We start from the raw sequence: 21,669 nt of genomic DNA, 5'->3' as shown, positions 1-21,669 counted from the left end.
CTGTGAAATGCGGCACTCTATGCTGTTTTAGTGTATTTCGCAAGAAAAAAGAAATCATTAGTTTTTTTCAGTCCTCTTCCAAATTTCCCTGTTTTTCTGATGGAAAAATTGTTTGTAAAATGTTCAGACTTTTTCATGCCGTACATTTTGTCTGTAAAAGCATTTAACTCATTTCAAACTTAAACAATCAAGGAGTTCCCCCCCCCCCCAGTGCTCCCCCAGTTTTTCTAGAAGAAATTGGGAGCAAGAAAGTCCAGGAAGGAGACACCATTTTTTTCTGATTTTTCTCTCCCCCCATGTTGCATATTTAGCGCAAAACATTGTAATGAACTAACTCAATAGCAGGGCTGGCTTGGCATCAGGGGGTGTGGCCTAATATTTAAATTAGTTCCTGCTGGGCTTCTTCCACAAAAAAAGCCTTTGTGATACAATGTCTGGGGGTATGACCTAATATGCAAATGAATTCCTGCAGGGATTTTTGTACAAAAATGCCCTGTGTGAAACAATGGTGATGTCAGGGGTGTGTGGCCTAATATACAAATGAGTTCCTGCTGGGCTTTTTCTACAAAAAAAGCCGTGCTCAATAGTATCGCTATCCCTGTTCAGGGGCATATAGTCTACAGTAGGCAGATGGGAGCAAGAGAAGACAGATGTTTTGATTCAGAAGGTGTGGCTGTTATTCAGAGAACATGTTCCTGGAACGGTGTGTTAGATGGTATGCTAGTTACTGGAATGGTTAGTTAAATATTAGTGGTTGTCAGCTGCACAGCAACAAGCCGTGCGTATGTTGGGGGGGTGGGGTACAATTTTAGTACTTTGGACCTCAGAGTAGCTTTTCTTTCTTTCTGTGCTCCAAGGCCTAATTTGAGTGTATCTCTAAGGTAAGCCAGAGGTGGCTAGGCTATGGAGCCCAATCTGTCACTGCCGTATATTGTACCACTTGTTGCCCATCTGTATCTTCTTTTTACCTTGTATATTGGAGAAGGGGGCCTATAAGCACAGTGGAAGATGGAGCAGCCTTCATCAGATTTCTCTTAGTGCAGAAGCGACAGGAGATACATGGGGCTGTTGCTAGCAGTGGTTTTGCTGTCATGCCTTTTTGGGGGGGGTAGTTGCGCCTGGAAGAAATCTGAAGGGCTGGGAAGAAAGAACTTTCCCATAACCCTTCTTTTAAAGACTCTCTGAACAAGTGTGCAGTGAAACAAATTTCAGTCTTGACCTTGTCATCCCCCCCCTTCTGTCCTCTTTAATCTTAAAGTGGAGCCGAGCAGTACATTCGGTGTTGTGCTAAGGTACAGTCCTGCTAAGAACTTTCAGTTGTAATTGCTGGGTGGGGGGGTGTTACTTGATGCATATTTACATCCGGTCCATATGAGTGGAATTAGCAGTTCAACAGTGTCTCAAACAAAATCTGATGAAATGTTAAATGTCATCCCAAAGCCCCTTCACTTGTCATTATACCATAGAGGCTTTAGAGTTTCATTTTGTATGTGTGAAGCGCCAGCAATAAATCCAGGATCTTATAATGCAATTTAATTGCTTTTCTGTAAAACGAAGTGTAAGCCTCACATGGTATTAAAGAATGGAAAATTCTCAGGATGACTGTGGACTGACCAAATAGCTGTCCAACAAGCAGGACTTTTAAAGTTACTCATTGCTAAGTGATAACAGAGTCAGTTTGGAATTTTTGGACAACCTGCTCCTGATTTGTTTCTATAATTTGGCAACCTGTTTTCGGCAGTATTAAGGGGATGCAGCAAATCTCCTTTTCATTGTTGACACACTTGTCGGATTTGCTACTCAGGATGGGGCTGTTCAGGCTCTGTTGCTCCATTCTTGTTTCTCAGTCCTTTTGTGATTTTTCCCTTTTGTAACTTGCTCATACATCTATGTAGATTTTGTCCTGACTCCATTTCAGAGGCTCAGAGCAACTGATCCCACCCCCAGAATCTTACGCAGCCTGACTTGATAACAGTATGAATAACAAAAGCTATAGTTCCACAGTCTGCTTCGCAGCATTTGTCATTGCGCCAAAATGTTCTGACCTTTTCATTCAGTGTTTTAAGGTGTGTACTTTCATGTGGCGCATCTGCATCCATAGGTTTGAAATGAAAGCCATTCGTTTTTTTCCCTCCAGACTCTATGAATAGGTTGCCTAAGAAGGTCTCAGCTCAGATTTCCAGTTCAGTTTCAGATACCATTGTCTTAAATTAAGCATGAGGATTTTGTGGGCAAGTCAAGTACTTCTTGTTAATCCAGCAACTCTCAACCAAAATCCCATATGAAAAGTTATCTTACCGGTTCCAGACTCCAGACAATACAGCTGGGAGCTATTTCCAAATATTTCTCTTGTATTATGGCTGCGAAATGTGAAGCAATTATGAACATTGCATTCTTGAGTTTAGACTTTGGGACGGCAATCCAGGAGGGTCATTTTTGCCTTCTTTAATTGTGAATAACAATGCTGAGATAACCAAATCTTTTTTTTTTCCCTTCTCCCCTGGAACCAGGTGTTTCTATCTGGATCTCTCCCAAAGCATGTAGAAAGTGGGTGGGTGGCCTAATTTGAAGAGCTTATCTCACTGGAAGGCATGGGCAAGATGGGGTTGAACCTCCCCTGAACAGATAACACCCACAAATCATGCCGCACCTTTCCGAGGTAATCTTGTTATCATTATTTCTTTTCAGTTTTTGCCGTGTCAGGATGATGCCGCAGGTTAACCGCAAAGCCTGGGAGTCAGTTTGTCACAAGGTTATGTGTTAAGAGGGTGGCAAAGTTGAGGTTTTGCTAGTAGACTAAGCAGATGTTTAGCGGCGTGTGATCGTTTTCTCTAAGCCTGAGAAAGGCAAGTATTTCAGCCCACAAAAGCCATCTGCTTCATTAATAAAGAGCAGTGATTCAGCTGAAGTTGTACAGCGTGGTAATGGCTCAAGAAAGAAAAGGAATTCCTTGCTCTATTTCAGGGAGTCATATCTGGGTTGTGGCTTAGATTCTGACGGCTGGAGCATCTTTTTAACGTCGTCCTGTCCAGCCTTCCCCCCTGCCCTGCCCTTTAAGAGCTGCTCTCCTCCGTTGACGGCCAGGTGATTCAGCTCATCATAAAGGTTACAGTCAGCACTCTTCGGCAGGACCGTCTGGCTGCATGCTAGAAATTGTCCAGTCACAAGCGTTCCTGATTGGCTTAAGATTGCTGGTTTGAATAATGAACCTGTTAGTGTTGGCAGCGGTGATTGGTTGGGCACTGCTGCAGTGAGAATGCAGACTGGATGCTCAGGGCTTCTGTTCCTTTTGATGTGCATTGGGTGAGCGCGGAAGCACAGGTTAATCGGTGCAGCTGCCTAGACTGAAAGGATCCATCTTCTCAGCTTTCTCAGAGCTGTGCCTTTCGCCTCTCTCCTTCTCTCCCCCCACCCCCTTCAGGGTTCCTGTAAATCGCCAGCACCTTGGCTTCATGCTAGGAGACTCTTTTGTGTTTTTGCCATTGGCTACTGGAGCGAACTGCTTGTGAGGCCAGACACAACAGCACTAGCAGCAGTCCCAAAGGCAGGAAACGTCTGCGGCATTATGAGCCTCTGACGCTGCTGCCTCTGAAGTTCTTGCTGCAGTATTCAACAGAGCAGTCGCATCTTCCTGAACCACTGGCTTGAGGGGTTTCCTTTCCAGGACCTGAGCAGAAAGTGATGCTGCAGGCGTTTTGGCGTTTCCTTTCCTGTCTTTTTCCAAGGGCGGTATGCCAAGGCCCTGCTGAAGCAAAAGAGAATGAGGCAAAGGACTCTCCAGTTCCCAGCTCTGGGGAACAGGGGCCAAAGGTTTTGGGGAAGTCACCCAAAGAGGCTGACCCCTCTGAAAGGAGACCCACTATTCTACTTGTGGTTGGACCCGCAGAACATTTCCAACAGGTAACGTGGCTTCCGGATCACTCTCAACTCAGGGTGACCTATCGCAGCCTGAACCGGGAGTAGGATCTATCTGAAGGTTTTAGTAAGGCTGCTTTGCAAAGGCTTTACAAAAGGTTGCACAAAGGAGGAGGGGCACTTGGCCTCTGGCTTGATAGAGTTTAATTGTAAGTGGCACTTGTGGGGTGGGGGGAGGAAGTGAATAGGTTGCCCTCCCAGATCGTGTTTGGTATTCCACTTTGCCATTAGGCTGCTTCCTTGGAGATCAGAGTCCTGTTAGCACTGAAAGAAGGATCTGAATAGAGGGAAATCGTGTTAGTGCTGAAAGAGGGGTCTAAGTAGAAGGAAGAATACATTAAGCTGTACAAGAGACACTGTGGATGGCTTTCCTGGCCCCAGAGACTGTCTAGTCAAAATTAAAGCAATTAGAGCTTGCAGTAAGGTAAAAAGTAAACCTGCGGATTCCTGCTGTACAATAAATGGGATCTAAAATTTCTGGCTATGTGAGATATGGTAAGGGGATATAGTACCATAGATACGGTGGTGAGCATTGAGCAGATGATGTAATACTGCTTGAGTACAATAATCTGGGATTGATCTCAAGCGATCAGCTGGATGCAAATAGAGACTTGTAAAATGTTCGGCTGTTTCCTCATGCCGTTGAATTTTATTTGCTTTGTGTGCGTGCACTCGATAAGGCATGATAACAAGGACTTTTCCGAGAGCACCGCCTTGCAGGTGCGTGTAGGGAGCTTAAGCGTCTTACAGAGCAGTAGGTCATATCTAAATTAATATGGGCTTCGTTTAGTTATGCAAACTGGGAACTCGCAGAGAATTTCCCCCATTTGATTAAAGCAATAAAAAAATATATATATTTTTTGCATGCAGCTGGCAAGTAGAGAAGGCAGGCAAGCGTTCGATGACTGGCTTGTGTTTGTCTTGTGTTCCTGGTATGAAAGAAGAACTGTTGGTACTTGAGGCACAGTTTGAGACGGCTAAGTTTGCGCCGATATTCGTTGCTCTGAAAAAGACACGCAGGCATGGTCTACATACGCAGCAGGAAGAGGCGGTAGACTTTGGAAGCGGAAGAGCAGACAGCATCCTACTACGGGAGGTGAATACCGGTCTTGCCTCACAGCATTAAAGCATGACAAGCAGCAGTGTGGGTTACGCCAATTCTCCCTGTACTAGGGAGATTTCTTTAGTGAGGAAGTCATCCCCTTCCCTGCAACCTGAGGTAGTATAGTCCACTCGACTGCTTCAGGATTCTGCCACTTCATTGTGCTGCCTATGTAGACGCTGTCATCGGTCTTTCCATTTTGGCAAATGTGAATGTTTGAAAGCCAAATAGTGATCTGATCTTCTTCAGTCTGTGAGCATTGCAGGCCAGCTACCCGTGTCTGAAATTGAGGTTCAGATTCTAGCGGAAGGTGATAGCGGTTTCTGATCCTGAATATAGCCTTGACAACATGAGTTAAATTTCTCAGTTCTTGCTCTACTCCAGTCAGTATGATATTCTGGCATTTTAGAAAGTTGGGTAAATCTTGGCTTTTCAGTTTTGAGGCTACCTGTATACTCCCCCCCCCCCCAATTTTCATGGCAGAGTTTCCAGCATCTTTATTCTGCCACCAGTTTAGAAACGTTCTCGCTTTCTTTTGAAGTTGTGAGCATTCAGGATTCTCACTATTTTCTAACCACTTCGGAGGTTACCCGCTTTAACGTGCCCTTTAAATAGTATCAGGACACTAGTGAACCTGGGGCTCTTAGGGAAATGTGCTAGAGGAGGGCACACTTGCATGGTTCAACCTTCCTGAAGACTAGACCTGTGAACACCTCCTTGGGAGTGTCAAAATCTGGATAATTTAGCAGGAAGCTGTTGAAGGAGCATCCCAATAGTCCGCTTGGAGGCATACATGGCAGGGCGATATATCAAAAATACTAAATACAAATATATATTTGTGTCTGCTATATCAGAGCACTTCCCCCTGGCTTCTTTCTCCCTCTTTCCTAAAATCTCTTCCACCCACTTTCCCTTTTCTTTCTGCGTCTGTAACGTTTATATTGCAAGCTTGTGGGTAGAAGCTTGTGATTAAAAACGATTTTTCTCTATACAGTGCATCGTCTGCTTTTGCTATACAGTACGTCGCTGCTTGCGTAGGTTGGATAGAAACCTATCACCAGGGTGGCCAAACTGCAGCTCAGGAGCCACGTGTGGCTCTTTCACACATATTGTATGGCTCTTGAAGCCCCCCCCCCACCCCATCGGCCAGCTTGGAGAAGGCATTTATCTCTTTAAATCTCTTCTCCAAGCCAAGCCAGCCGGTGGCTTAGAAATTCCTTCCTTCCTTCCTTCCTTCCTTCCTTCCTTCCTTCCTTCCTTCCTTCCTTCCTTCCTTCCTTCCTTCCTTCCTTCCTTCCTTCCTTCCTTCCTTCCTTCCTTCCTTCCTTCCTTCCTTCCTTCTCTCAAACATCTGATGTTCATGTCTTGTGGCTCCTGTTCCCCTGGATATAGGGGATCTCTAGCTATATTGGCTACCAAGCTGGCATTTGTTGAGCAGCTGAATGTCAGCTTGAGCACGGGACAAGACTATTTTACTTGGACATGCAAAAGGAGCAGTAATGGAAAAAACCCTGGGTGAATATTTAGTGGAGGCATTGCAATGAGGATTGTTCCTTTATCTGTGGTACTGCCTAAACTTTTCTAGGTGGAATTTCTTGCATTGCTTTATTCATACCTCCAGAGTGGATGAAGGAGAGTGATTTTTGTATTTACATAGACTGATATACTGCTGTTGTTTTTGTGGCATTTGCAAGAACATAGGTAAGATGGAGAAACCTGATTTGCATTAAAAGCTGCCTCTTTGTTTCGGGTGGGAGAGGTAAAGTTTGGCCAAAGAAGGGATGAAATTAGTTTTGTTTTTGTTTTGACAGTCCCTTTCTCCCAGCATCTATTGTCAGTTCTCGTGATATGATAATTGGCTGATACTAAGATGCGGTAGATATATCAATGACTCAGGAATACATGAGCGTAGGATAGTTCAGTCAATCAAGTTCTCTACTTCAATAAGAAATGATTTTGTCTTCCTCATAGTTGGGCACAGATGACGGGGTGGGGGGAGGTTTACCGGAGCTCTTTTTTCTTGTAATTAAAATCTCGATAGACATGTGATGTATTGGCACAAATGTTGTTTTCAGTCAATCGCATTTGCCCATTTCACCCCCGGCTTCTGTTTGGCTGTCATAGCAGTTAATTCTGCAGCTCAGCTGCCTTTTAAAAAAGGCATTTTGCAGCGTCACTCATTCATCCCAAAATCTTGATTGAGTTGCCCTTTGTTAGCTATAGTATTAAATGATTTACTGTGCTTCTCCGTAGTATGTTTCCCCCTCCCCTTTTCTACTGTGTGGCAGCTGCTTCCTGTAGTACCTACTTGTCCTCCTGGCTAATTAATCATAAACTAGTTTTTAGGAGCCACAGAGTGAAAAGCAACAGCTAGCAGGGACCTCTTCAGTAGTGTGTTAATAGTGAACTTGGTAGTTTGTCAGCTGCTCTCTGTCTGTAGCTGCTTTCTGGCACTCTAGAAAAGTCCTCTTCCTGAGCATCTGTAAATCAGTTTCATTTTAAGCTTTTTTGCTTATCCTTCCATTGCAGGGCATAATGATATCCCACATATTCCTAGAAACTGGGCAGTAGTTTGCACAAGGCAGGGTTGGATTCTTCAGACCCACCACGCCATTGGCATTGCCTTCTCTGGTTCGGGGAGCCTTCAGCTGTCGCAGGTGTCAGCAGAGGACAAGTGCAGAGAAAAGTGTCACCGTTAGTGATCCAACCTACAGGATCCAACCCTGTGTGCGGCAACGGTGACTCATTTCAGCACGTTGTACAAGAGAGATGCCACACTAAACGTCTAAACTCACGAAAGTTTATTCTGCAGTATTATGAATGCCACGGTATTCCCCCCCACCCCTTTCAGGATTACTTTATCCTGTGAGATATTTGTTTCTGGAAAGGATCTCCAGGGCAAGAATTAGATGACGTGAATGAGATTCTGAGGATTGCAGGGGATGAAGGGTTCCATTGTATTGCTCAGCGTGAGTGGACACAACATTGCATTTCTGGTGCGGCAGTTCAGGGGCAAAAGGCCTCTACAACTACAGTACTCGAAAAAAGTTAGAATTGCTGTCTTTTTAAATATGTAGTTGATTTCAGAAGGCATTAGTAGTAGTTGTCGTAGTTGTAATAGTATAGAATTCATAAGTTAGTTCAGGGTTTGGTGTTCATGGCGTGGAGTTTGGAAGTGATCTAATTAAGTGCATTCACATGCATAGGACAGTTTTTTAAAAAAAGTTAAAGGTAGTCCCATGTGCAAGCACCAGTTGTCAACTCTGGGGTGACATCGCATCATGACATTTTCACGGCAGACTTTTTATGGGGTGGTTTGTCATTGCCTTCCCCAGTCATCTACACTTTATCCCCAGCAAGCTTTGTACTCATTTCACCAACCTTGGAAGGATGGAAGGCTGAGTCAGCCTCGAGCCGGCTACCTGAACCCCGCTTCCGCCGGGATTGAACTCAGGTCGTGAGCAGAGAGTTTGACTGCAGTACTGCAGCTTTACCACTCTGCGCCATTGGGCTCTTGCTTGCACATGCATAGGAAAGTATTTTAAAAAGCTAAAGGTAGTCCCTTGTGCAAGCACCAGATGTTTTCAACTGGGGTGACGTCGCATCACGAAGTTTTCACGGCAGACTTTTTACCGGGGTGGTTTGCCATTGCCTTCCCCAGTCATCTACACTTTCCCCCCAGCAAGCTGGGTACTCATTTTACCAACCTTGGAAGGATGGAAGGCTGAGTCAACCTTGAACCCAGCTTCCGCCAGGATCGAACTCAGGTCACGAGCAGAGAGCTTGAACTGCAGTACTGCAGCTTTACCACTCTGCGCCACGGGGGCTGCTATAGGAAAGGTACATTTGAACTATTTATCTAGCTCTTTCTGCAGGCTGTCAGAGGAATGGAATCTTAGAATCTGCACAGAACACATTTGTTCAGTGAGCACATCGGTTAGGAAACCACATTCCGGTGCAGTTTTCCCACCCATCTGCAGTCACACAGCCACTTCAAACAACCATCCCGCCAGCACTGCGTATTAGTGAAAAGGAAGCTGTCTTGAAATGAAACAGGAGAGCTCTAGTGCTGCCCTGGTGCCTGTTGCTGAAGGAGCGGCAAAGCTGGTCAGAACTGCTTGGCACAACCGTTCTGGTTCTGTCTGGAATGTGTCTATAGCCACTCACTGCTCTGAGGTGCACATTTTGTTTATTGTAGCTGTGATGGTATGGTGAGAATATGTGCACTATGTCACTGGAGAGAATGCCAGTGGAAGTTTTATATAGTACGTTGTGTTTTATTACCACTGTATTACCAAAGACAGTTTTAAAGCCTGTAACTGCGTTTCACACCTTTCTGAAGCATAACTGAATGTGAATGGTTGACCATAAGGTGTTGACGGTGGGGACATTAGTAGCATTCCTTTCCCAAAAGTGAAATAGAATGAACATTGATTGTAAGTCCCAAAGATTTGGATTTGTCACCTAACTGATGGGTATGCACCACTACTGCAGGAACGAGGAGGCTCTCTTCTGGCTTTTCCCAGGTTTTGGTCTACGCAGAGTGGAGGTGAATTATTTGGGGAAAAACAGTGCTATGCTACCATTGGCAACCCCAACATGCTGCCATTTGAAGTAAAATGTGAAGTGGTGCAATCCCTGAGGGATCAGGACCAGGCATGTACCAAGTTTTAGATCGGGGTGTCGAACTCGTTTGTTATGAGGGTTGGATCTGACATAAATGAGACCTTGTTGGGCTGGGCCATGATGGACTGGGCCATGTGTGTACCTATTTAAGATTAGGTAGCAGAGAGATAAACTTTTTAAGGGACATAGACTAACATGACTAAATTTAAAAAACAAACTAAAAATATGCTTAAAACATTAGCACTTGTTGGTCTTAAAGGGGCTTTCTTTGCATTTCTCCCATGGGATCCAAAAATCTGGGCAAAGGAATCTCAGACTCTTTCCATTCCTCCCCAAGGGACCAGGAGGAGGAGGAGCCTCAACCAATGGAGAAAACCAAGGTTTTGCTCTGTAGCTCCTGTGCGATTGAGCAAGCCTTGCAAAGCAAGTTGAGATGCAGAAGGAAGCAGACAAGAGCCAGTTGCCCGGGGGCCTGATAGGAGCCCTCTGGGGGTCAGATTCAGCCCCTGGGTCGCATGTTTGACATCCCTGTTTTAGATGTTCAGCTCTATCATCTGGAAATGTGTCTCCAGATTAATTCTGTTCACTTAGAGTTGGCAGTATCTCGGCTTGACTTCGCGAACGAAGATTTAAGAAGGGTGCAGTAGTCCACGTCTGCTGCAGGCTCGCTGGTGGCTGACAAGACCAATGCGGGACAGGCAGATCCGGCCACAGTGGCTGCAGGGAAAAGTCTGATTTGGGGTTGGTGCTGTAGCAGTGCGATTCTTCCTCAATCTCCTTTTGTCCTCAAGACCAGCTATGCGTGCGTTCTCAAAGGAAGAGACAGCCTGGTGGATGGTGTTCCTCCATGCTTTGCGATCTGAGGCTAGGTCAGACCACTGGTGATGGTTGATGCGACAGGTGCCAAGGGATTTCTTCAAGGAGTCCTTGTACCTCTTCTTTGGTGCCCCTCTATTTCGATGGCCGATGGAAAGTTCGCCATACAGAGCAATCTTGGGAAGGCGGTGGTTTTCCATCCTAGAAATATGCCCTGCCCAGCGCAGCTGCGTCTTCAACAGCAGTGCCTCGATGCTTGTAACCTCCGCCCTCTTGAGGACTTCAGTGTTGGTCACAAAGTCACTCCAGTGGATGTTGAGGATGGTGCGAAGGCAGCGCTGATGAAAGCGCTCAAGGAGTCGCAGGTGATGATGGTATAAAACCCACGATTCGGAGCCGTAGATGAGGGTTGTCATCACAACCGCTTTGTAAACAGTATAATGCCAGAGAAAAAGAGAGAGAGAGCTTTCAGCTGACTTGGGTTAGAGGTTGGGGATAAAGCTGGGAGAAATAAGGACAGCTATGGTGCATTTCTTTAAAAACTTCCTCAGCTTGCTTCAACTGATCTTTAAGAGGATCTGAACTTAGAGAGAGGATCCTGTTTTCTTTGGGGAAAGACGTCAGAGAGGGGAGCAGGTTAAGCCAGCTTAGGTAACAGAAATAAAAGGGGCACAGTTTGTAAGATGGTAATTAAAAAGAGCTCTAAGTGGTCAAATGGAAAAAAATTGAATGAATGGGTGCCGATGATGTGAGATTTAAGTTTGGTGAAACCGTAAAACTTGGGGCAAGAGTTTGAGAATTTATCACATGATAACTGGTCTAAAACTCAGTTTATCCCCAGAAAGGAAGTTGGGATGGAATTAGCTAATCTCATTAAGGGTTTGGAGCGCGTTTCCTATGAGCAAAGGCTGCAATTTTCAGTTTAGAAAAAAGACAGCTGATAGGACTTGTTAAAAAGGTAAAGATAGTCCCCTGTGCAAGCACCAGTCCTTTCCGACTCTGGGGTGACGTCGCATCATGACGTTTTCACAGCAGACTTTTTTACAGGGTGGTTTGCCATTGCCTTCTCCAGTCATCTACACTCCCCCCCCCAGCAAGCTGGGGACTCATTTTACTGACCTCAGAAGGATGGAAGGCTGAGTCAACCGTGATCCGGCTACCTGAACCCATCTTCTGCCAGGATCAAACTCAGGTTGTAAGCAGAGAGTTTGGACTGCAGTACTGCAGCTTTACCACTTTGCGCCACGGGGCTCTCAAGTGGACTTGTTAGAAGTTTATAAAGTTATACACGGGGTGGGGAAAGTGGATAGAGGACTTTTTCCCCTCCCCCCTTCTCTCACTTGGGGGCACCCTTTGAAGTTGATGGACAATAGATTCAGGACAGGTAAAAGGAAATACTTCTTAGCTCAATGAGTATTTGAATTGTGGAATTCACTGTTCATGACCATGAGTATAAGTGGCTTTAAAAAGAAATTAGATAGATTCGTAGAGAGGTCCATCAATGACTACTAGGTATTGTGGCTATGGGGAGTCTCTATACAGAGACTGCAAATCTCTGAATTACTAGGGCTAAGAGGCAATATTGAGGGGCGGAGTAGCCTTTCTGCCGTGTTTATTGGCCTTCCAGAGCAACTGGTTGACAGCTGTGTAAAACGGTTGCTAGATTAGATAGCCCACTGGTCTGATCCAGCAGAACTTCTCTTGTATTCTTATGTAATCTTTTGATATTTACCACTTCAGTTAGTGAATGGTCTCCCACCCCCCACCGCCAGTAAAAGACTGAGTGTTCCTGGTCCATATAACAACATGATCATGGAAAATACATCAACAAACTCACGACAAGGACAAAATATCATTTAAATGCATCAAGGCCTTACAGTCAGACATAGGAATACATACTTGAACCAGATTGTAACAGGGTGCTCTTGTACACCAGCTGAGCTACTGTTCTGAACAGAAAGTAGGGAAGACGAATGCTGCATGGCATGTTTTGTGCTGCTAAAATCCTGTTTGCTTCGGAAACATGGACACTGAGAGCCAGTTTGGTATAGTGGTTAAGTGTGTGGACTCTTATCTGGGAGAACCGGGTTTGATTCCCCACTCCTCCACTTGCAGCTGCTGGGATGGCCTTGGGTTAGCCATAGCTCTCACAGGAGTTGTCCTTGAAAGGGCATCTGCTGAGAGCCCTTTCAGCCTCACAGGATGTCTGTTGTTGGGGGAGAAGGTATAAGAGATTGTAAGCCGGTCTGAGTCTCTGATTCAGAGAGAAGGGTGGGGTATAAATCTGCAGTTGTTGTCATCTTCTTTCTTTTCCTTCCTTCCTTCCTTCCTTCCTTCCTTCCTTCCTTCCTTCCTTCCTTCCTTCCTTCCTTCCTTCCTTCCTTCCTCCCTTCCTTCCTTCCTCCCTTCCTCCCTTCCTCCCTCCCTTCCTCCCTCCCTCCCTCCCTTCCTTCCTCCCTCCCTCCCTCCCTCCCTTCCTCCCTCCCTCCCTCCCTTCCTTCCTCCCTCCCTCCCTCCCTCCCTCCCTCCCTCCCTTCCTTCCTCCCTCCCTTCCTTCCTTCCTTCCTCCCTCCCTTCCTTCCTTCCTTCCTTCCTTCCTTCCTTCCTTCCTTCCTTCCTTCCTTCCTTCCTTCCTCCCTTCCTTCCTCCCTTCCTTCCTCCCTCCCTCCCTCCCTCCCTCCCTCCCTCCCTCCCTCCCCTCCCTCCCTCCCTCCCTCCCTCCCTTCCTTCCTTCCTTCCTTCCTTCCTTCCTTCCTTCCTTCCTTCCTTCCTTCCTTCCTTCCTTCCTTCCTTCCTTCCTTCCTTCCTCCCTCCCTCCCTCCCTCCCTCCCTCCCTCCCTCCCTCCCTCCCTCCCTCCCTCCCTCCCTCCCTTCCTTCCTTCCTTCCTTCCTTCCTTCCTTCCTTCCTTCCTTCCTTCCTTCCTTCCTTCCTTCCTTCCTTCCTTCCCCCCTTTCTTTATTTGCCTTCCCTAGCCTCTCTTCCTCCCTCCCTTCCCTTTCAGGTCTTTGCATTCAACTTCCAGGCCGGCAAACAGCAATCCTATTTGCTGGAAGAGCTCTGTGCTGAATCGTTGCACAGTTACATTGTGACCCTGTCTGTCTTGCCCCCATACCCAACTGTTGAAGCCTGAAGTATGCTTTAAATGGCCAGGGATGTTGGCACTCTCCTCAAATACGTTTATTGCTTATTGTCTTAGTGCTTATTGTCTAACAAAGAAGACGCATTTTAAAAGCTGGTGTGCAGGTGATTGAAAAGTTTGTTCCCGTTTTCATCTATAATTAAACCGTGTTCCATGTGAGAACATGAGGTGTGGGGACATAATTAAACTTTAATTTGTCTGGCTTTGCCAGTGTGAAGTTCTTTCACTGTGTTGTGTTATGTGTTTCATCTCTTGTTTTATGGGGTGGCAGGCAGGTTTACCCCAGTACCACTCCACACTGGAAACTGCATGTGTGGGACAGCTGTGTAAACTTCTGTATCCCTCTGAGGTGATTCAGGTGGGCAGCCATGTTGGTCTGAAGCAATAGAACAAAGTTTGAGCACCGTGGCACCTTTAAGACCAATAGAGTTTTAATTCTGGGTATAAGTTTTGTGTGCGTCCTCATTTATACCCAGAATTAAACTTGGTTGGCCATAAAGGTGCCAGGGGGCTCAAACTTTGTTCTCTGAGGGTGAGATGTTCTCCCCGTCTCCAAAGCTAATATTTTTACCTACCTCGTCTTACACCGAACCTCTCTGCTCAGTGCTCTTGGACAATATAGTATTGCTTTCAACCCTCAGTAAGGGTTTGTCAAGGGGAGTCATATAACCCTTCAAAGCCCTGCCTCTTGAAAGTCTTGCTTTGGGCTTCGTTTGTGCCCCCCCCCCCTCACACACACATTCTAATCAATTGTGGCCTTAGTGGCTAGAAACTTGTTAATTTAAAAACAAGCATGAGAAAACTGGGTGCGCTGAATGCCCCAGTACCACCTTGTGTTTGTGCAGTCGCTGGGTATGGACAGTCCCAGTGACCCAGTGACCCTCCCCTGAAGCTGATCATGTGAATGAGTTGGCCAGTGTTTGCTCTTGGATTCAGGAGAGGAGAGATCCATATTATACAGCCGCTCCTTTAGCGTCACAGAAAGGTACATGGGACAGTTTCTGGGTTTCTTCGGCTGAGTTTCATACAGCTTAAAAGCCTGCCAGGCAGAAAGACCTACAGAATGAAGCTTAAATAAAGCATGGGCCAACCCCCCACCATGGGAAGCAGAAGGATTGGAATAAATGAGTGTTGGTATTTGAGAGTGGCATAGAGGGATACAGGGAAAAGAAAGCCAGATGTAGGAGAGCTGCCCATTGTAAAGAAGAGTGGTTGTGTAGAGATGAGAAACGGTTACCAGCCCACATCTAGTCATTGAGGGTCTAGTATTCAGTGAAGTCTTGTGCCTGTGTTTGGTTTTACCTCTTGAGTCTAGAGGTGAGGCTCACGTAACCAAATGCTCCAGTATATTAACAAGTTCCCTCAACACTAAAAGCCTGAAGCCAGGGTGCTACTTTAGCTGTCTCCGATATGCTGGTGTTCTATCTGAAGGACTCCCCTCTCCAAAAAACCCTCAACTTTGAGCTTGAAGTGTTATAACACAGACACAGGTTCCCGGTCTTGGTAAGAATTAGACCAGCAGTAACAGGCGCTGAAGCTGTGTTATATGGATAATTGAGTTGACGTAAGCCCCGTTTTGTCTTAAGTCGTGTTCCAGCTCTGTTCGTTTGGAGGGTACATGGCTCTTGCCTCTCTCCCCCACCCCATTTTTTTTTCAGTGCAAAGGACTTATAAGGTATCCTGAGGGCAGCCTGAGCTGCTAAGTACCTTTCAAACTGGACTTATTCCCTTGGTTACGCAGTCCCTGGTGAATCTACTCTAGATCTGTCGACTCCTTGCAGTTGTACAGCTTTTCACACCGTCTTGAACTGGACGGTGCGTATGCTGCTGTGTAGAGCACCTCTGAAGTCTTAGAGAGCCTGTGGAGGGTTAACCCTGCCTGGCAGCGAAAGTGACGTTAGGCTTTTACGAAAGCACGGCATTGAGCAATCTAGCCTCCGCTCACATGCACTTGGCCAAGAATCCAGGGCTTCATTGGCTGTCTGGGCAGGGCTTGAGCTAAGAAGGCTTCCCTTTTAAGCAAAAGGGCAGGGCTCTGGCAGCCAATGGAAGCTGAGCAGGGACAGCTCATAGACATGTGTCATGAGACTTCCCGGCATTTCCTCCCAGCCTGCTGAAAGAAGCCGAGCGAAGGAAGCCGGTGGGGGCTGAGTGGCAAAGAGGAAAATGCTTTGCCTGTGCCTTTACGTGCCGGCCTTTGGCGAGTCCCAGGCGGAATTTGAGTACTTTGAATCGAAAGGGCTGCCTGCTGAACTCAAGTCCATCTTCAGGCTGAGCCTCTTCATCCCTTCTCAGGAATTCTCTACGTATCGCCAGTGGAAACAGGTATGGGCGTGGGATTGTGGGCAGTCCGAATAATATTGCTGAATTCTTCTGACCTTTGGTCTTCAATCCCACCTTCTCTCAAGGAGCTTAGGATGGCACGCGTTGTTTTCCATCTCCCTGAAAACCCTCACACTCACCCTGTGTGGTAGCTTAGGCTGGGTGTTGGGCTCACAGTCACCTGGTGAGTTTCATGACGGAGAAAGGATTTGAATTTCGGCCTCTTTGTCGTAAGCCGAGCATCATCGGTTGTACAGACTGGCTCTCTGTTTTGGGGGTGGGCTTCTGCCTTGGTAGTTTCTATTACTGCTATTAATTTCTGTATCAGATTTAAGGTACAAAGTCATCTCCCTTTTGCTCTTCTCCAAATGCTTATTTCTTTCACGGGAGGATTTCTGAAAGTAGGTTATGTTGGAAAGTAGCAGTGTGTCTACTCAGAGAGCTTCCTGGATGGGTAGGGGTTAAACAAGTTTCTCACACTCAATCCCAGTTCTTTGGATTGGATTCACACTCACCCCCCATTTTCCAAAGGGCATTCATTGGTTTTATTTCTGATCGTTGCCGATCATGTCTCCTTGACTTCATTGGTTCCGTCTGTAGCCAGAGGGCTGGGGAGAATCCTCCTTTCCCTATCATTTTCTTTATAATTGATCGATTTCTTGGTGACCAGAGTGGGGAGTAGAGGTGGAAGGTGGCAAAGTCTTTCTGTAATACTTTGGGGGGTTACAAGGTAAAAAGTCTTGTGGGTAGCCCGGAGAGGAGAAAGGAACAGCACAGGCCAGAGGGATACCTACTGATCTGCAGTTTTCCTTTTGGCAAGCATAGCCTGGAGCAGAAATGCTAAGTGGGAGGAAGCCTTTGGCAGGGAGCTGTCTTTGAGAGCCAAGGCTGCTGCCTGAAGGAATTATTTAAAGGGGGGGGAGGGGAGGTGTCCATTTGATCATTGCAAAGGTCCAGCTGCCTGGAGACATTGTCTGATCTAAAGCTCAGAGAAATCACAGGTTTGTCTGCACAGCTGCGGATCAGTGTAGCCCGTTTGCTGCATGTAGTAACTGAGTTTTCATTTTTGGCTTCTTGGCTGGGAAGGCTTGAGAAGGATTGTCAAGCGCCTGTCAGGCATGGTTGGGGCATGACGGAGTCGCACGGAGCTTGCAGGATCAGGTTCTGGAAATCTGGGCCAACATGTGAACGACATGAGTTCGGTCATACAGCATCGTCGGTTGCAACGACTTGCGGTACTCACAGCCACAAGTTTTCTTGGCAACCACAAAAACTGCCCTTGTCATCCTTCGGAAGAATTCAAGTTTATACACCCCAGGAAACCTTGTGGGATGTTAGAGGTCTCCAATGGCTCTTCCTCATTGCATCCTTGCAACGGCAACTGTTTTTTCAGCCATCTAATTTGTTGTTTAAATTTTGGCTGGTTTTCATGAGATAGCTGGAGTTTTACGCTACTAGTGTCACTTCCATTTTGGTATCTTTCTACAGCTTGGCAACCAGTAACTGTGCAGGGGTGGGGTGGGGTGGGAGACAGTAGTTGACTTGTGCCTGCTGGTTGTTGGAATAATTTAAAACATCCCCAAATGCAAAACACAGATCAAGCGAGACTGAAAACGGGCCAGCTCCCGTTTTATGCTACCAGGGCGGTCTACTTAACAGAGACTCTGCAGGTTATCATTAAGTAGATTACTCATTTGTTTTCAGGGGAGGGGCACTGCTTCTCTTGTAGAGAATTACAGTGCATTCCTAAAATGCTTACTCAGAAGAGTAAGTGCAACTCCTTGTAGAGATTTAGGGTGCAATCCTAACACGGTTACTTAGTGGGGCTTACTCCACAGTGAGTGCCGTTAGGACTGCAGCCCAATTATAAAACACCAGAGAACTGGCCACCTATGTTCACCTAATCTTTCATTTTCGCAAGGGAATAAAAGCACTCTGGGTTTTTGAAGAATCATAGAAATGGTGTTTTTTCTGTGGTCAGAGATGATAAACGTCCAGGCCAGGGGTGACCAAACTGTGGCTTGGGAGAATGCTTTGTAAGAATGCTTTGTGGCCCAGGACCAAACTTTCACACATTTTGTGTGGCTCTCAAAGCCCCACCCCCACCCCATAGGCTGGCTTGGAGAAGGCATTCCTCTCTTTAAATTACTTCTACAAGCCAAGCCAGCCAGGGGCTTGGAGAACACATTTAAAGTTAAAAATGCTTTCTTTCCACCTCTCCCTCCCTTCTCCCTCTCCCATCTTATTTGCCTTCCTTCCTTCTTTCATCCATTCCTGTCTTGCAGCTCTCAAACATCTGATGTTCATGTGTTGCAGCTCTCAAACATCTGATGTTCATGTGTTGCGGCTCTCAAACATCTGACATTCATGTCTTGTGGCTCTCAAACATCTGACATTTATTCAATGTGGCTCTTACATTAAGCAAGTTTGGCCATTTCTGGTCCAGGCTTTCTGCACATGTAGGAAATGCAGTCCATGATGCAAGGCTAGTGATGTAAAGTTAGAGGCTGCTTGCATCACAACCAGGAGAATTCAGCAACTAACGTGTCTGTACAGGCAGGCATTTTACCATGTTGTCCCCCTCCACATGGCATCAGTGTATGCCTTCTGGAGAAGTCCAGTGCACTTTCTGGCTTTTCCAGGACCCTTTTTACAGGAATTGCAAAAGCTGCAGCTCTCCCAAGGGGGGATATTTGAAAGAATGAAATCCTGAATCAGCTGGTTGACAGCTATCTGCTGACATGCCAGAGGTTTCTTTCTATCTTTAGCACATGAATGGCAGCTTCTCCTATCTCCTGGGGTTTTTTTTTTTTTACAGCTGTCATATGACTGCAGATTAGAGGCACCTTGGACCTATGAAAGGTCACCGCAGATGGTGACTGGGCACCCGTGTTAAGGTTAAATTAGGAAAGGTATTAAATTATACTGAGGTCTGGGTTTAGTATCAGGCCGAACAGGGTGGGGGAGAAGGAAGAAGATCTATATCTCTACATACCGGCACGGTCCTTCACTGGGTTCCTATGTAATATATGTTACATGACCTTGATATATAGAAAGCATATTGTCATTGACAAAGCATTCTTACATGTTGCCCTCTTCCTGTTTTATTTTATGTGGTGTTCCAAGAAGAATTAGATTTTAGCAATACCTGTAACTTCACAGACAATCACCCCAGGCATATTCTACTCTGATAAAATCTAAACCAGGGGTGGCCAAACTGTGGCTCTAACATACTGTGCGGCTCTCAAAGTGGCCACTGCCCCGTCAGCCAGCTTGGAGAAGGCATTTGTCTCTTTAAATTACTTCTCCGTGCCAAGCCAGCCAGCGGCTTGGAGAATGCATTTAAAATTAAAGTTGCTTTATTTCCACCTCTCCCTCCCCACTCCCCCATATATTTTCCTTCGTGGTCTTGTGATCTGCAGGGATTATTAGGCAGGCTAGTGGAGTGCCTGGTTAAGGAGTAACCTGGCCCTTGCTGGGTCACTTGCACAGTACTAATTGTGCTGGACAAATACCCTCATAGATGTGCAATAACCGCGGCCGTCTATGGGTCAAGGCCCGAGGCACCCTTTTTCCGCTTAAGGGAGCTAAGTGGAATGTTACAGGTGAAGCTTCCTTATTTCCTTGGGGTTGCTCCAAAATACAACATTTCCCCCAAGATCTTGGCACAAGTGCATAACTGCAGGATGACCAAACCAGTTCATGCTTGCACTAGAGTTGCCATTATCTTTTAAAACCCCCCATAATGTTAGTTTCAAGCCAGACTTTTCTGGCTGCAGTTAGTTTTTTTCCCCAGAAATCGCTGGCCTAAAAATAGGCATGACTGTATGAAGCAATTTAATTGCTTTGAATTTTTTTATTTATTTTTTTAAGTTTGACTCTGTCCTTGTCTAGCAAGAATTGTCTGAGTGTGATAGATGTGTGTAAGTGTACGTACGTACATACAGGGCTTTTTTTGAGCGGGAACGCAGTTCCGACTGGCTTGGTGTCAGGGAGTGTGGCCTGATATGCAAATAAGTTCCTGCTGGGCTTTTTCTATAAAAAAAACCCTGTGTGAAACAATGGTGATGTCAGGAGGTGTGGCCTAATATGCAAATGAGTTCCTGCTGGGCTTTCTCTACAAAAAAAGCTCTACATACATAGTTGAGGAAAACTTTACTTGCTTTTTGGTAACTAGTCAGTATTTCTAATAGCTCACAAGGCTTAGTTTCCTGGCTTTCTACTCCGCAAGAGACAGTACTGTGGCCCCTTTTCACCCACTGTCTGAGAGTTTTACAGGGCAAGAGTGCCATGGAGTAACTCATGGCATAGTGCCCCAGCATCATTTTGAAAGACACTGCTTTCTTGTGGTGTCTGCTTTCCCCCCTAAAAAAAATTAACTCCTGCATCCTTGGAGTATCCTTGAGTCTTCAGTACTTCCTTACACCAGTGGTCCCTTCCAACTCTATGATTCCTGACAGAGTGGTTCCTCCGTGGAACAGGCTTCCTCAGGAGGTGGTGGGCTCTCCTTCTGTGGAAGTTTTTAAATAGAGGCTGGATGACCATCTGACAGCAATGCTGGTTTTGTTGAACTTAGAGGGAGGTATTTGTGAATTGGCTGCATTGTGCAAGGGGTTGGACTAGATGACCCGGGAGGTCCCTTCCAACTCTACGCTTGTATGATTCTATGGTCGTTGGTGGGCTATTTGGATATCTAGGACATGGCTAGCAAATTGCCTTCAATCACGCATTGTTGTAGTTGTCTCTTTGCAAATATTTTGTCAAAACAGCTAAAAAGGTTTTTTTTTTTAAAGGGAAACATCTTAATTTCCTCTCCCTCACCCACACGTACGCAGGAAGACAATCAAGCTTATTTCATGTCTCCTTTGTTGTTGGCAGAAAATTGTAAAAGCTGGAGACAAGGACCTGGATGGACAGCTGGACTTTGAGGAGTTTGTTCACTACCTCCAAGACCACGAAAAGAAATTGAGGCTGGTTTTCAAGAGTCTTGACAAGAAGAACGATGGTGAGTGAGTGCTGACAGCTACGGGGGGAGCAAAGCCCTGGACGTCTCGTTCTGGGAGTGGGAGCCCTCACATGTCACGTTGTTCTCCCTTCACAGGCCGCATCGACGCCCAGGAGATCATGCAGTCCCTTCGCGATCTGGGAGTCAAGATCTCTGAACAGCAGGCGGAAAAAATTCTCAAGAGGTGAGCGCCCCAAACCACCGGCACCATTTCCGCTCCCGAGAACACCATGCACAGCATTCCCTTGTTACCTTCTCTTTCCCTGTCTCTGTTTCCAACAAAAATTCTGCTGCGCCGCATTTCTTTGTAGTGCCAGAGTAGCGGTCATAAAAGGGTGCAAGTAGACACCCACACCTGTTCCTGGCATTGCAGGACAATTTAAAGCGAGGGTACGATTTCCGGTGGCATTGCTAAGAGCATGTGACGCCAAGAGCAAACACACCCTCCCGCTGCCCAAGATTGGCAGTGTCATCTCTGCAAAAAAAGATGTGCTCAGCTCTGGCAAAGAGCCGGGGGGCGGGGAGGGGGGGTCCGTGGTCATGATTTTCCCTCCTGACTGGACTGAGGGTATGCTGATCTGTGTATTGTGCAACGGCAACGCAGCTGAGAAACATGCTGCGAACATCCCTCTTGCCAGGACTGCCTGCCAGAAAGAGCTATTCATGGTTCGCCAGCCTTTTCGATCTCTGCTCTTCTAGCTGAGTATAGTTTAGTAATGCAGGAGTAGCGGCTTAAATAAACG

The 21,669-nt window shown here is 46.2% G+C and overlaps 1 protein-coding gene across 6 annotated transcripts in view; it reads left to right on the top strand.

Annotated features, from left to right (window-relative positions):
- SLC25A25 (solute carrier family 25 member 25) overlaps positions 1-21,669 on the top strand; it is a 45,105-nt gene that overhangs the window by 16,386 nt on the left and 7,050 nt on the right. For 2 of the 6 annotated variants that reach the window (XM_060251169.1, XM_060251170.1), the window contains exons 2-3: positions 20,800-20,926; positions 21,023-21,110. In XM_060251169.1, the coding sequence (XP_060107152.1) occupies positions 20,800-20,926; positions 21,023-21,110 (215 nt within the window). Of the gene's footprint in view, positions 1-3,293; positions 3,901-15,682; positions 15,925-20,799; positions 20,927-21,022; positions 21,111-21,669 lie in introns of those variants that run through there. The other 4 variants (XM_060251171.1, XM_060251172.1, XM_060251173.1 and 1 more) reach the window with 4 other exon arrangements.

Source organism: Heteronotia binoei, chromosome 12 (assembly GCF_032191835.1).
Source record: "Heteronotia binoei isolate CCM8104 ecotype False Entrance Well chromosome 12, APGP_CSIRO_Hbin_v1, whole genome shotgun sequence".
In the NCBI taxonomy this organism is placed as follows: Eukaryota; Metazoa; Chordata; class Lepidosauria; order Squamata; family Gekkonidae; genus Heteronotia; species Heteronotia binoei.
Note: the sequence above shows the minus strand (reverse complement) of the source record. Positions and strands in the feature narration are given on the sequence as shown.